The sequence below is a fragment of the Dreissena polymorpha genome, chromosome 5, assembly GCF_020536995.1.
Source record: "Dreissena polymorpha isolate Duluth1 chromosome 5, UMN_Dpol_1.0, whole genome shotgun sequence".
Classification (NCBI taxonomy): domain Eukaryota; kingdom Metazoa; phylum Mollusca; class Bivalvia; order Myida; family Dreissenidae; genus Dreissena; species Dreissena polymorpha.
The window spans coordinates 102447024-102462553 of NC_068359.1; the positions used below are offsets into that span (position 1 = coordinate 102447024).

Consider the following 15530-nt stretch of genomic DNA (forward strand, 5'->3'; position numbering starts at 1 on the left):
GCTTAACATATTGAACTAGCCTTTTTGACGCTTGTTGTTCCGGCACTTGCCCGAATGTCTGTAGTTTTTCTTTGTGTGTGTGTGTGTTTTTACTCAGGACATTTTTTAACAAAAGCACGTAGGGAAATGAACATGAAGATCATTTTGCGGGAAAAAAACTGTATGGTTTGATACACCCAATCGTAGTTGATAATGCTATATAAAAGCTTCAAATATAGAAAAGAAAAAAACAACACATTTTTATAGGACACAAGTTTACAAAATCTAGAGCATCATGTTTACGTTGGTTATAAACGTTTTAAATGCATCCACCTCTAATAGTATGAAACACATTTCAATCGTATTTATGTATCATTCAATCAATACAAAACGACACACATGTCCATGAAATTATGTGCATCGAAAAAGACCAATAAATGGCAGTTTTGAACGAAAAAGAATGAATACGCCCGATGTACAGTGTTAATTGTCATATCACACGATGTTGTTGTTAGGATTTTCCACGTATTCTTCTGGCCAGCTGCATGTCCTTGGTTGTTATGGTAACACGACGGGCGTGCAGTGCACACAGATTGGTGTCCTCCAGAAGGGATATCAGATAGTGTTCCGCCGATTCCTGAAAATGTAAATTATCAAGTGACTGATACTAACATATTATATAAAACTAGGAAATAACCATACACATGTTATCAGTAAACAATTATATTCAGGTTTAATTAAATGCAAGCGGATTAATATACTTTTTCGAGTTGCTATTCACCAGACGTTTGCAAAAATATTTAGTCTAAAACCTTTCCTTCTTTCGATGGCTTAAGAAATGTTCCTTGATAGGTCTACCCGTATATTATTTAAATCGACGGATTATCCGGATATGGAGCGGGGATGCAGTTGAGCTAGTCAGTAGTTGAAACGGGCCGTAAACGAAATCGATCTGCGTTTTGCATATCGTATATCGCCCCCTTGGTGCAAAAAGGTATCCCGTGGCATTTGAAGACACATGATACCTTTTTGCGTCAATGGGGCGATATGTTGAGCTGGAACTCAGACAGGAGTGATATCACAAATAAGTAACAATTAATAAGAACAAAACTATCACATTTGAAAAAACTAATGATGTAGCCATGCGTCTAAGACGAATATCTAGAGCTAGATCAAAGGTTAACCTGCAATGCCTCCAGCGCAGCACTTTGTATTCTAAATTGCTTCTCCTTGAAGAGATCTGCAGTTATTTGCTTAACGAGGCGTTGGAATGGTAGACGATTCATCAGAAGCTTTGTTGATTGTTGAAATTTTCGGATTTCTGCGACAGCTTTTGACCCGTGATGAGCCCTTCGCACTTTTTTAATGCCGCCCGTTTTCGACCCACTCGTTTTTAAAGCTTTAAGATACTTCCCTCTCATACGTTTTTCGCTTAATATGTGTTTTAAATATGCATTCCCTGGATGAGATTTCTCCCTTTCTGGTATGTGCTTCACTCTCGCCATATTTTTTTTCAAGTAGTGCGTCGTCTGCTCGAGCGCGTTAGGCACGTGAGATTCGATCAACAAAGGTACTCTTTAATTTAGAGATATTTCACGCAGTTTTTATAAGCGTCCAATCGCTCGGATGAAGATGAGTGCATGCCAAAGAAGTTTGGATGATATTTTGGCTGAAATTCATAAAAAAGAACTCGAAATTCAATTGCTTAAGGAGGTATTACAATCTTCATTTAAATCATAAAATCCATGTTCAGTAAATTTAGTTGATGTTCATTAAAGTTAAATGCGATTGGAAATTTAAATGCGTGTACTAGTATTTCGGACTTTCTTTCGGATAGTCAGTATTCAGTAGCGTAATAAAGTTGTGCTAGGGAAAAACCAATACATGTTTTGATACTTCAGTTATACCAGTTAAATAAAAAATAACATGAGCTTACTGTTAAAGCAAATATTTTGTTTTAAAATGCAGACAATATCTTTTTGTGGTATGTTTTTTTCACATCGAAATTCACTCAGGGGGCATCTGAAACCCTATTTGAACTGTCGAAACATGAAACTTGTACTTGTATACTGTGATTAATATAGTATTTTACATATTGCAAGCCGTAGAAATAGACCTAGCAAAGTATGCACTAGACTGGAAAAACCCACTTACCATTTCAACCCGGCCCATTTTATCCACACATGGTAGTTTCATTCCATTAATAACATTTGCTATGCTTTGTGATTTTGAACGGATTATCTCTAGGTCAGCTTTGTTTAGCAGCACATAAGTGGGTTTCTCTACAGGCTAGCTTATTTAGAGAAACTATATATTTTTTCACTGTGAATTATTTGTTTTAAGTCTTCAATAGATCCAACAGATATAGATATCTTATAAAACATGATGATTTTTAATAATATCTCAGCTTCAATTTTTAATATGAAACAGTGTTATACAAATAAAATGGGAAGAAATCAATCTATTGAGATCATTTATTGAAAAAATCAACAAGATATGCATGCAGTTTCATAAATGTGAATACATTCACTGGGACCACAATTAATTAAAAATAAGTCACCATTGACAACAGTAAACTATAAGCAAGCAAAAAAACACTGAAACAACTAACCTCAAGAACTTAAAATAACATTGCAAGATACAAAAAATATCAGTGTAAAATATGATCACATCATAAAAAATATTTATCATATGTAAATTATATTGATGATTATTTAAAACATGTGCATGTTACAATTAAAAGCATTGAGTGACTGATTTTGAAAAGTCACATTATTTCAAATAATACATTTCAAAAAGAGTTATGACTTATAAAAACCCTGCATGTTATAATGACTTAACATTAATGACTCCGTTGAACTAAAAACGGAAAGCTTCAAATGACTTATGACTTATTAAAAATGCTGCAGAGTAAGTAGGCTCTTTTAAAGATACGGGTTCGGAAATAATTTCGATACTGATGCTTAAAAGGTTTAAATTACAGTCTTGGTCTAAAAACATAATTGTTATGGTTAATTACTTTACCAAATGTTGCAATAAAAAATAATGTAATTATTTATGAAAAATAGCACACAATATAGCCAGGGCTTTTTTTAAGCGGACGCCCGGGTTAAAATCGTCGCGGGCAAGTGATTTTCCAAAGTAGATAGTCCGCCGGGCAAGTCCGTTTCGTATTAGCATAATTGCAGTATTTCTTCGACTTTTCCCCTTGTATCTATTTATTTTCTTTGGGTCAATATATTTTTTATCAAGTACAAGTAAAACGAGATTTGATTGGTCGCTTGCGTTGTATAAGCCAATCTAAACGCTCAAAACAAGTTCACTCGGCAGACGTTTCAACATGGCGGACGGTAGCGTCCAGTCGATCTTTTCTATTTTTAATAAAACTAACTCGAAACACTCAAAGGAACAAACCAAAACAACCGAAAAAGAAAGATAGAGAAAATATGAAAATGAATCACGAAAGCGTAACTTTCAAACATCGTGGCTTGAAGAAATTCCATAATAACAAGCAAGATAAAATGTGTTGGTAGTAACCAGGGTTGGCATATTGACCGGTCTATTGAGTATTGACCGGGCCGGCGGTCAATACCCGGTTAAAACCGGTCAATACTGGTCATTACTGGTCTTTACTGGTCAATACTGGTCGATTGAAAATTGTAGCATTTAAACATCACAAAGGAGCCATTTTATATTAAATGAATAATTATTCTGTAATTGATAAACTCTTTTCTGAGTTATTTATTGTAAAAAAAATCTTAAAAGCTGTAAAAGTTACTTCTTTATTATCTATGGAAACAGCCACAAATACATAAGGACTAAGGCAATACCTTTATCTCAGTGTATCACATCTGCTACTAAAGTATTATTACTATTGTAGGTACCATAGTATTTCACTTATCTATTGATATATCTATTTGATAAGCAGATGGACAAACAGAACTCTTGTGTATTCTAGGGTAATAAATCTGGCCTCTAAGCCTTAATTGGTAATAAAATGCATGCAGTGTTATGTCTCTGATATTGACAATTAAGCAAATCTGCCCTTAGGCTATTTCATATCACTCACACAAAAGGAGATTGCATTGTACTTAATAGTTACTTTTAACTTGTTTCCTTTCTGTATTAAGAGGGTTTTTTCCCTTTCATATTTAAAAGTTCAATTGGTATTCAAATGAATAAACAATCAAAGTTCTTGATTTTGCCAAAAAATAATGTTTTCTAATTGTGGGTCTACTCTTCTTTTAAATTATTTTTTCTTTTAATAATTATTTCTTAATATGTTTTTTATTTTTATATCAATGGAAAATGAAAGATTTTTTCACTATTTTGTTTAAAAAGTATTTAAAGAAATCAATGCAAAAATACATGACAAGTAAGGATCATGTCAAAAAGGTGCCATTTAAGGCCCTATCATCAGTTTTGGGTACCCTAACCTGTATAGGTGAGAAGACTGTTAGAAGACTGTAGGGACAGTGGGGCATGAGGAACAACTCATACACAGTAATTGACAGGTTCAGGTTCTTGTTGAATCAAGCGAATTATCTGAGCATTCATAATTCATTACAATTTTTAAAAAAGTTCAATCGACCAGAAAAATCCAATTGACCAACTTTGACTAATTTGCAAATTTTGAGAGATTGGCCTACAAATTGCATGAACAGGTATAAAATAGTGGGTATTAATAGCTTAAGACATTGTTGGCAACATGTCTGTTTAATTTATATTATCAATATTGTTTAATTAGGCATGGAATATAAATCAAAATTGGGGGTAAAGTTCAATCGACCAGTATTGACCAGTAATGACCACTTCGGGAGTATTGACCGGGGCGGTTTTAACCGGTTAAAACCGGCGGTTAAAACCGGGGGTGGTCGATTGGTGCCAACCCTGGTAGTAACTGTGCTATTCCAATTTTCTTGTATAAAACCACTCAAACTGAAACAATTTCAGAACAGTTACTAGAACTGGATGAAGAAGCGTATACTAGTGATAGTGATGTCTATGAACATGTATATAATAACAGTGAAAAGGATTTTTCACAGTTTGAAAATCATGTTGAATATGCAGACCGTTTCAAACTTGCTAAGAATGCATATGAAGAGTTTCTCACTATTTTAAACTGTGAATAACTTGTATGTTACATATTCAAAGTTTAAAATAGTGAGAAACTCTTCATCAACGATATCAACATGATTTTCAAACTCTGAACAATCATTTTCACACTACTATTTTAAGCCTTCCCCCTTTTAATCTTTGCCATAACTTGTATAGATACATGTATAGTGACAAGTATACCGGTTTTAAAATTTTAATAGTAATAAACTCTTCATATGTATTGTATTCAATAGTGACTATTCAATGAAATAAAACTGTCCAGATTTTATTTTGTTGACAACTTTATTTTATAAATACGATTATTATTTTATTCTTGATACATTGCATATAGCTGAAATGAAATCTAGCATAATAATGCATGTGAATCAATGCTTTAAAGGTGAAATGACAATAAAAAATTGACTTCAAAATAGGGCAACCAGTTTTTAATGAGGGCAAGTAGATGTTCAAAGTAACTTGCCCCCCGGGCAAGTGAGTGTCAATTTCTTACGTTAACCCCTGATATAGCTAGGTATAAATATCTTAGCATTTCAAATATTGATGGACAATTATATCAGTACTTATGTTATGTTATGTTACACATACTTGAGCCTTTATGTTATACAAAGAAGGATACAAAGAATGAAACTAATCAAAGCATTGATGATTGCATAGCTTTGCCCTAAACATATAGGAACATGCTCCAGTTAGACTGGCAAAAGTGCTTTCTGCATTATCAACAACAACATAGCAACGAGGTATGGCAATGTCTAATATAGGGCATGCCATCGTGGGACACTTAGACAAGGCTCTCATGTAACAATCCCGTACATAGAGTCTAAAGTCCAATATTGAACAAAAGCAGTCAGACAATGTGCCTTGAATATGGCTTACAGGCAAGCCAGCAATATCTTACAAAACCCTGACACTACAAACTTTCAACTGCCGACAGACCAGGCCACCAGATACTCTGTTGAAAAAAGTGCAGGGTAACCTTTTCCTTTCCTTTGCTTTAATTTTCAGGTCAAAACTTATGCTTTTGTTATGATAAGTTATTTTATCAATTTTAGTTTTTAAGCATTTCTCCACAATAGACACGCAATTTGATGTTGATGGTTCTACCGGTATTTTGTTTGTTTCTATGTATAAGGTTCATTTATCGCGATTTTATAGGCAGGCATGGGTCATATTTTTTACATTGATTTTGCCTTCAAAAAAAGAAGCTGTATGTATGCAATTATTAAAGCTCAAATCATTCAATAAGAACTAGCCCAGTCTCTAGTTATATGCATACTGCAATTGATGTTTAGACATGACAAATTGGAAGCTTACGCAAAATTGTTTTGCAGCAATAGATTGTCTTTATCTGTTGAGATATAGTGTTTATTTTGTCCATGCCCAATAATTAATTAGGCATTGCAATGATTATATGGACTTAATACTGAACATGTTTAGGTTGTGTTCTTTTACTTTGTTTCACCCCGTCCCCCATTACTCCAAGATAAAACCATTATCAAAGATTAAAAAAACAACCTGAAAATTGCTGCTGTAATTTTTGTTTACTTATAAGTGTGCGTTTCATCAAGCAGTATAATTATGTAGGAGTACTACTTGGTTTTCACAGAATGCAGCCCCAGGATCGTTGAAATACACACTAAAAGTGTTTGTTACTACAAAAACATTTTTTATAGTTTTATGATTTGATGATAGGTGGATTGTACTTGTTTTTTCAATATTAAATGTTAAATGTTTTTTTTTAAGGAACTTCAATTATCAGATGACATAGGATGTACAAATCCACCCCCTACTTTGTTTCAACACAAGGAAAGACTTACTAACGCAGAAATCTCCAGGTACAGTCGCCAGCTGATACTTCCAGAGATTGGTGTCAAAGGTACTGGTATATTCATTGAACTCATTTTACATTTGACATGGAATGCAAAGATATTAAAGGTGAATTGTATGTTCTATTAAAATAGCACCATTTTGATCTCTGCTATTATATATGAAATATATATAGTGGAGCTACATGTATCCTACTCATCCCGGCGTTGGCGTTTCCGTTGGGTTGCCGTTTCCGTGCAAATTTTTAAGTTTTCGTTCTACCCCAATTATTTTCATTGTCTCTTGACATATTGATATTGCTTTTATATTTTGCAAACTTGTTTACCAACATGACTCCAACCTATAAACAAGAGCAGACAACTCTATCAAGCATTTTGTCATAATTATGGCCCCTTTTCCACTTAGAATATGCAGCAAATGTTAAAGTTTGCGTACTACCCCAAATATTTTCAATGTCCCTTGACATATTGCTTTCATATTTTGCATACTTGTTTACCATCATGACCCCAACCTATAAACAAGAGCATACAACTGTATCAAGCATTTTGCCAGAATTATTACCCCTTTTATACTTAGAATATGCATATTATTGATAAATCTATGTTAAACTTTGCGTACTACGCCAAATATTTCCTATACCTTTTGACATATTGCTTTTATATTTTGAATACTTGTTTACCAACATGACCTTAACCTATAAACAAGAGCAGACCACTGTATCAAGCATTTTGACATAATTATGGCCCCTTTTACACTTAGATAATTGAACATTTTGCTTAAATTGCCATAACTTCTTTATTTATGATCAGATTTTATTATTACTTTGACAAAACAACACTTACCTGAATACCACAATGGATTCCACCCAAACAATATACCCCACACCCCTACCCAGAATCCCTTCCCCCCCCCCTCCCCAGCCCCCCCCCCCCCAAAAAAAAATATTTTTTTAAACATCATCTATTAAATTACCCCACCCCACATTATATCCCCCTCTCAACCCACCAAAAAAAATTAAAAAAATTCCTTTTTTTATTTTTGAAAGATCGTCTAATAAATTATTGAATATGAACAATTTCCCCATGATGGCTTACATTATACTGTCAAGCACTCGAATAGTCGAGCGCGCTGTCCTCTGACAGCTCTTGTTATGTCCCCCACCACTATAGTGGGGGACATATTGTTTTTGCCCTGTCTGTTGGTCTGTCTGTTGGGTTGTTTGCTCCAACTTAACATTTTGCCATAACTTTTGCAATATTGAAGATAGCAACTTCATATTTGGCATGCATGTGTATCTCATGGAGCTGCACATTTTGAGTGGTGAAAGGTCAAGGTCATCCTTCAAGGTCAAAGGTAAAAAAAAAATCAAAGCGGTGCAGAAGGGGACATAGTGTTTCCGACAAACACATTTCTTGTTTGGTTGTTCAATGATGATAAGTATTTACGATTTGTGTTTTTTGTTATGAAGTTTAGGATTAAATAAGTATAAGATGTAATACAGGGTAATAGGCTCACGTTTTGACTTATATTGCCCGCATCTGTTCTTTGTGTGCGCTCAAAGAGGATATAGGAGTTTTCACACCACACATTTTAGGATAAAAGGCCTGTATGATTATGCTTATTCCTATATATCTATAAGTATACTGGTACTTGTTTTCAGGTCAGCTATTGCTAGGTAAAACAGCTATACTGATAGTGGGAGCAGGAGGGCTAGGTTGCCCAGCAGCAATATATCTCGCTGCAGTAGGAATAGGTATGCTGTTCAAGTATAATTTAACAATAAAACTGATGTTATTTAATATTTAATAATTTCTTATTATAGAAAACATTCAAGTTTGACTTATAGAGTGCCCCTATTTGCCAGCTTCTTTGAGAAAATATTATAATGAAAAAGTTAAATTGTGTGCCCCAGGAAATGATATTTTTTCTGCCGTGTCCGTTCGTCCACTATCATATTTTGTGATTGAATTAAATGGGTGTGGGTTTGAAACTTTAAATTTCCCCCCAATTTTTTTCGCAATAACACAGTAATCAAATACAGTCTTCTGCTGCATATAGTAATGTGGACATCTTATTGATTCATTATTTTTTTTAAACACGGTATTTATTTACTTGAGCCTTTAATTTATATATTAGTATACGTGTAAAATATGATAGCCATGAATTTAATAATTTGATATGTGTGATTTATTTTAACATAAATTACGCCAATGCTGCATTTTTTCCACAGACTGCAAAGAGGAACATCACACATTATATGATAATGTAATTATTGCAACAAAATATTCAAGCTAGTATTTCGTTGTTTGTTGTTCTACAGATATTGTAAACATTTTCAAATGGAGCAGCTGGTAATACATTTGTTTACAAGATTGGAACTAAATCATCCCAGTTGTAGTTTCACTGCACATATTCCTGTACAACAGTGTCCATAGAGTATGGCTATGTACCCAATAACGCGGCAGTAAAGATTCATTGAATTGATGACCACCATCCTGTTGTGAAAATACATGTTAAAAATGTGTCACCATCTTTTCATACGAATATTTATTTAAATGTCAGTGCATGTCTAAGTGGTCATTGTATATTGTCACTGACCAAGAAACACAATTCTGACAAGCAATTTAGCAGAATAATGCCCCTTTTGATATATTTAAATTAATCTTAAGATTTATGTTTGGTTATCAATAATTTATGTTTGCAGTTAACAACCTTGATGAAACTTTGGATTAAGCCAGCTTGCATGGAAACCATGCAAGGTCAAGGTCACTGTAAATAGATTTTACAGGGAGTTTCTTGAAAATAACTGAATTAATTATTGAGATATTTTAATGAATTTTGTGTGTAGATAAATTACATATGAATCTAGTTTGAGATTGCAGTGACTAAAACTAAAAGGTACCTTTTCACATTTTTGGTAAATTGACTAAATTATAAAAAATTGTTTCAGTTTCTGAAATGTGTGTTGTAATTATGATATTTGTGGTAAAACAGTAATATTGAACATTTACCATGTTCTAAAATATCCATAATTTGCATCTTTTGACGATTTAAAAACCTGAAAATTATAAAGTGTTGCAACAAGAATTGCTTATATAAAGTATAAAATACATCACTCATTGTATGAGCACAGATGGCCAAATTGTCTTAGCGTTAAGCTTTGACAGTTAAACTTCAGGGGTAAGTGGTTTGAGCTCAGTTGAGGGTTCCCTTTTTTTATGCTCCCATATGGAATGATCGGGGTATATTGTTTTTGGCCTGTCTGTCTGTCATTCTGTCCCAAAACTTTAACCTTGGTCATAACTTTTGCATTATTGAAGATAGCAACTTTATATTTGGCATGCACGTGTATCTCATGGCGCTGCACATTTTGAGTGGTGAAACGTCAAGGTCATCCTTCAAGGTCAAAGGTCAAATATATGGCTTCAAAGCGGCGCATTAGGGGGCATTGTTTTTCTGTCAGACACATCTCTTTTTTTTTTCTTTAATTGTATTATAATTTCTTGTTTTCAACTGGAGTTTTTTTAGATTCAATGTTTACATTTATCAATATAAATCATTTAATGACAAACTTCTATACATGCCAAAATCTGTGAAAAGATCCCTATAAAACACAAATTTCTTTCAATACCTGTAGTTTGGATAGAGGTATTGTTCTGCAATTATGTGTGAAGGTTGTGTACATGCAGAATTGGCCGGGAATTGCATTTCGGGCAAGTCAGGTCAAGGTCACTAGTACCAAAAATAAAAAGATGTCCCTTCAACACTTTTCTTAAAGGTTTTGTTTGTAAATGTGGAATGTAGCAAGCATATATGCACACTTGAGCATTGGGAGAGTCAAGTAAAGGATAAGATCACTGTTACTAAAAATAGAAAAATAGTTTCCTTTCATTATCTAGATTTTTGATGGAGATTTTGTGTTAAAATCGTGTAGGGAGCTAAGGAGCTTATGTGCAGATCTTTTTTAGGGTGGCACAGTTCTTTAAAATCTAGTTTTTAGGTATTGCGACTTTTTTGTTGTAAACTAAATTTTCAGGTTTAATTTTGGATGTAAATAACTTCTAACAAATATTCACCAGCAAATACGTCTTCACAGTCATGATATCAGGTTACAGACAGAAAATGTATATGAACACTGTCAACCCTGAAGAATGGTCCAAGTAGCAGTCTTGGGACAGGCTGTTGTTAATCTGACCTTATATGAGCCTGAGAGCCTCTTTGGGAAAACTGGGCATAATGCATGTGCAATCCACACAGGCTAATCAGGGACGACACTTTCCACTTTTATGACATTTTTCGTCAAAATGAAGTCTCTTCTTAGCAAAAATCCATTTAAGTCGGAATGTGTCGTCCCTGATTAGCCTGTGCAGACTGCACAGGCTAATCTGGGATGACACTTTAAGCACATGCATTATGCCCAGTTTTCTCAGAACTCGACTCAGTGTCATCCCATATTAGCCTGTGCAGTCATTGAACCCAGTTTTCGCAGAATGCAACTCATATGGTATTCTTACCTTACAGGTAAGATAGGAATTGTTGACTATGATGAGGTTGAACTGAGCAACTTGCATCGACAGATCCTGCATACAGAGAGGAAAGTGGGCTTGGCTAAGTGTCAGTCAGTTGTCGGAGCATGTAGAGGGTAAGTGCCCGCAAGGAAGCCTAATTATTCAAATTTAAGCAGGGCAAAACAAACAGGCGTATAGCATGTGCGTAGTGTCTCATCTAAACAAACAGTTAGGGTGGAAAGTGCTGTATCTGATTAGCCTGTGCAGACTTGCCAGGCTAATTGGGGTCAAAATAAAATGCACGTGCATAAAATCCAGATCGTTCAGGGCACAGCATATATGTTTAAATGCTAAAACATATAGTCTTTTTTAGCTTACCTGATTGCTCAGGTGAGCTTTTCTGTCCGGTCTTTGTCCGTCATATGTCCATCCGTCCTTCTGTAAACATTTGCTCGTAAACACTCTAGAGGCCACATTTCTTGTCCCATCTTCATGAAACTTGGTTAAAAGCTTTGCCCCAATAAAATCTCGACCGAGTTCGAAACTGGGTTGTGCCGGGTCAAAAACTAGGTCACTAGGTAAAAAAATAGAAAAACCTTGTAAACACTGTAGAAGTCACATTTTAATGTTCAGTCTTCATGTAACTTTGTCAAAATGTTTGTCTTAATGATATCTGGATTGAGTTCAAAAGTGGTTCCTGTGTGTTGAAAAACATGGCCGCCAGTGGGCAGGGCAGTTTTCCTCATTTGGATATAGAGAAACCTTGTAAACACTAGAAGTCACAATTTTTGCCCAATCATCATGAAAGTTGGTCAAAACATTGGTTTTATTGATTTCTTGGACGAGTTCGAAAATGGTCCAGATCGGTGAAAAAACATGGCCGCCAGGGGGCGGGGCAGTTTTCTCTATATGTATATAGTGAAACATGGGAACACTCTAGAAGTCACATTTTTGGTCCAATGTTCATGAAATTTGGTCAGAACATGTGTGTTTTGGATATGACAGTTGAGTTCGAAAATGGTTCAGATCGGAAGAAAAGCATGGCCGCTGGGGGGAGGTCATTTTCCTTATATTTATATAGTAATAACAGCTTTTGAACACTATATAGTTTATCATGTCAAGGGAAGTAACTGCGAATGAAAAATTATGTTGATTTGACAGAGTTTTCTCCCTTTTTAAAATATTTGTTTTAAGCACAAGAAGATTAGGTGGAATTAATTATAAATGATAGTTTTACATTCTGGAAGGTAGCAAACTTTTGAATATGTTTTTTATTGTTTGATGATTCTGTACAATATGGCATTCTTTTGTCAAACAATTAAAGCGAGACTATACGATTTTTATAAGTGTTAAATTGTAATATATTGATAAATACATGTTACAATAACACAAAATAGGCAAGATATTGAAGACGAATTTCATAAAATGCAGCAAAGACAAATTAGCGCCCCAAGCTGATGGTGACGAAGATATTTCGTACATATTTTCCTAAATAACCGAAGAATTCGTCTTTTTATTAGGATCGGAGTTAGTGTTCGTGTGTCGAATGAATAGACATAGCTGCAGGAATTTAAAAACAACCATTAAACTAAATTAAGATTCACATCTTACATGCATGATATACATTCTGGCGAATTCGACTGTACAGACATTTTCGATTTCAGAATTAAATATCTTGCTTATTTCGCATTTTTCGACACATGTTCTTTTTAAGTTTTATTTTAAATTATATTGAAATGTATGACCTTGTTAACACTCTAGAGGTCACATTTATTTTCCGATCATCATGAAACTTGGTCTGAAGATTTGTCCCAATGATATCTTGGATGAGTTTCAAAATGGTTTTTGTTGCTTTAAAAACATGGCCTCCAGGGGCGGGGAATATTTCCTTATATGGCTATATATGGCTTTAGTAAAACCTTGTTAACACTCTAGAGGCCACATTTATTGTCCAATCTTCATGAAATTTGGTCAGAAGATTGGTCTCAATGATATCTTAGATGAGTTCGAAAATAATTACGTTTGCTTGAAAAACATGGCTTCCAATGGGGCGGGGCATTTTTCCTTATATGGCTATAGTAAAATCTTGTTTACACTCTAGTTTTATTTAATTCAGTCGCCCAATCTTCCTGAAATTTGGTCAGAACATTTGTGTCCTGTGTAATAAAGTTTAATTTTATTATGATAGTATTATGTACCTTTAACTGTTTTATTTAATTTTTCATAACACAGAATTTTCATAATTAACAACTGTTTTAGTCATTATTACTTATGGTAAGCCTATCAACTAAGAGAAAGCTGAAATGAAGACAACACAATTTTGCAGTATCTATCTCCATTGTTTAACCTGCTGAGTCATATTTCCCAATCTATTTTTAGTTCTGCTCTAGAATTTGTTAGACCCCAGATATTGATCATTGCAGTGTGTAACTATTTACCACTCAGCTTACTGACCCTCTCACTGTGCTGTATGCCTGATGTTAATATCAGTGGTCAGTAATAAAACCTGGTTGAACTGTTTGATATATTTTTTTGTGACCGGTCTTTGTCCGTCGTATGTCCGTCCGTCCGTGGGTTAACATTTGCTCGTAAACACTCTAGAGGCCACATTTCTTGTCCCATCTTCATGAAACTTGGTCAGAAGCTTTGTCCCAATGAAATCTCAGCCGAGTTCGAAACTGATTTGTGCCGGGTCAAAAACTTGGTCACTAGGTCAAAAAAAAGAAATACCTTGTAAACACTGTTGAAGTCACATTTCATGCCCAATCTTCATGTAACTTTGTCAAAATGTTTGTCTTAATGATATCTTGGTTGAGTTCAAAAGTGGTTCCGATCCGTTGAAAAACATGGCCGCCAGTGGGCGGGGCAGTTTTCCTTATTTGGATATAGAGAAACCTTGTAAACACTCTAGAAGTCACAATTTTTGCCCAATCATGAAAGTTGGTCAAAACATTGGTTCAATAAATGTTTCGGACGAGTTCGAAAATGGTCGAGATCGGTGAAAAAACATGGCCGCCAGTGGGCGGGGCATTTTTCTCTATATGTATATAGTGGCAGTTTTTCCTATTTGGCTATAGAGAAACCTTGTAAACACTCTAGAAGTCACAATTTTTGCCCAATCATCATGAAAGTTGGTCAAATCGTTGGTTTTATTGATATCACAGACAAGTTTGAAAATGGTCGGGTTTGGTGAAAAAACATGGCTGCCAGTGGGCGGGGCATTTTTCTCTATATGTATATAGTGAAAACATGTGAACACAGTAGAAGTCACATTTTTGGCCCAATTTTCATGAAATTTGCTCAGAACATTTGTTTCCTTGATACGAGAGTTGAGTTCAAAAATGGTTCAGGTCAGTTGAATAACATGGCTGCTGGGAGGGGGGCAGTTTTCTCATTATGCCCCCCCCCCCTTTCGGAGAAGAGGGGGTATATTGTTTTGCTCATGTCGGTCTGTCCGTCCACCAGATGGTTTCAGGATGATAACTCAAGAGCGCTATACCAAGGATCATGAAACTTCATAGGTACATTGATCATGACACGCAGATGACCCCTATTGATTTTCAGGTCACTAGGTCAAAGGTCAAGGTCACGGTGACCCAAAGCAGTAAAATGGTTTCCGGATGATATTTCAAGAACGCTTATGCCTAGGATCATGAAACTTCATAGCTACTTCATAGCTATTGATAAGACTTGCAGATAACCTCTATTGATTTTCTGGTCACTAGGTCAAAGGTCAAGGTCACGATGACCCGAAATAGTAAAATGGTTTCCGGATGATAACTCAAGAACGCTTAGGCCTAGGATCATGAAACTTCATAGCTACATTGATCATAACTCGTAGATGACTCCTATTGATTTTCAGGTCGCTAGGTCAAAGGTCAAGGTCACGATGACCCAAAATAGTAAAATGGTTTCTGGATGATAACTCAGGAACGCTTAGGCCTAGGATCATGAAACTTCATAGGTACATTGATCATGACTCGTAGATGACCCCTATTGATTTTCAGGTCACTAGGTCAATAGGTCAAGGTCACGGTGACCCGAAATAGTAAAATTGTTTTCAGATGATAACTCAAGAACGCTTATGCTTAGGATCATGAA

General features: G+C 35.0%; 2 protein-coding genes across 2 annotated transcripts in view; one reads left to right on the forward strand and one right to left on the reverse strand.

Annotated features, from left to right (window-relative positions):
- Window positions 1-226: 226 nt before the first annotated feature.
- LOC127881923 (uncharacterized) lies at window positions 227-1557 on the reverse strand. The gene is made up of 2 exons (XM_052430136.1): window positions 1164-1557; window positions 227-616 (listed from the first exon to the last, which is right to left on the reverse strand). Exons 1-2 carry the CDS (start codon window positions 1482-1484, stop codon window positions 491-493), a joined length of 447 nt encoding a protein of 148 aa, XP_052286096.1. The 5' UTR covers window positions 1485-1557; the 3' UTR covers window positions 227-490.
- Window positions 1558-1564: 7 nt separating this feature from the next.
- The window catches only part of LOC127881922 (adenylyltransferase and sulfurtransferase MOCS3-like), a 28558-nt gene continuing 14592 nt past the window's right edge, over window positions 1565-15530 (forward strand). The window contains exons 1-4 of the mRNA XM_052430135.1: window positions 1565-1692; window positions 6838-6970; window positions 8582-8674; window positions 11443-11563. Coding sequence (XP_052286095.1) covers window positions 1606-1692; window positions 6838-6970; window positions 8582-8674; window positions 11443-11563 — 434 coding nt within the window. The 5' untranslated portion in view covers window positions 1565-1605. The remainder of the gene's footprint in view (window positions 1693-6837; window positions 6971-8581; window positions 8675-11442; window positions 11564-15530) is intronic.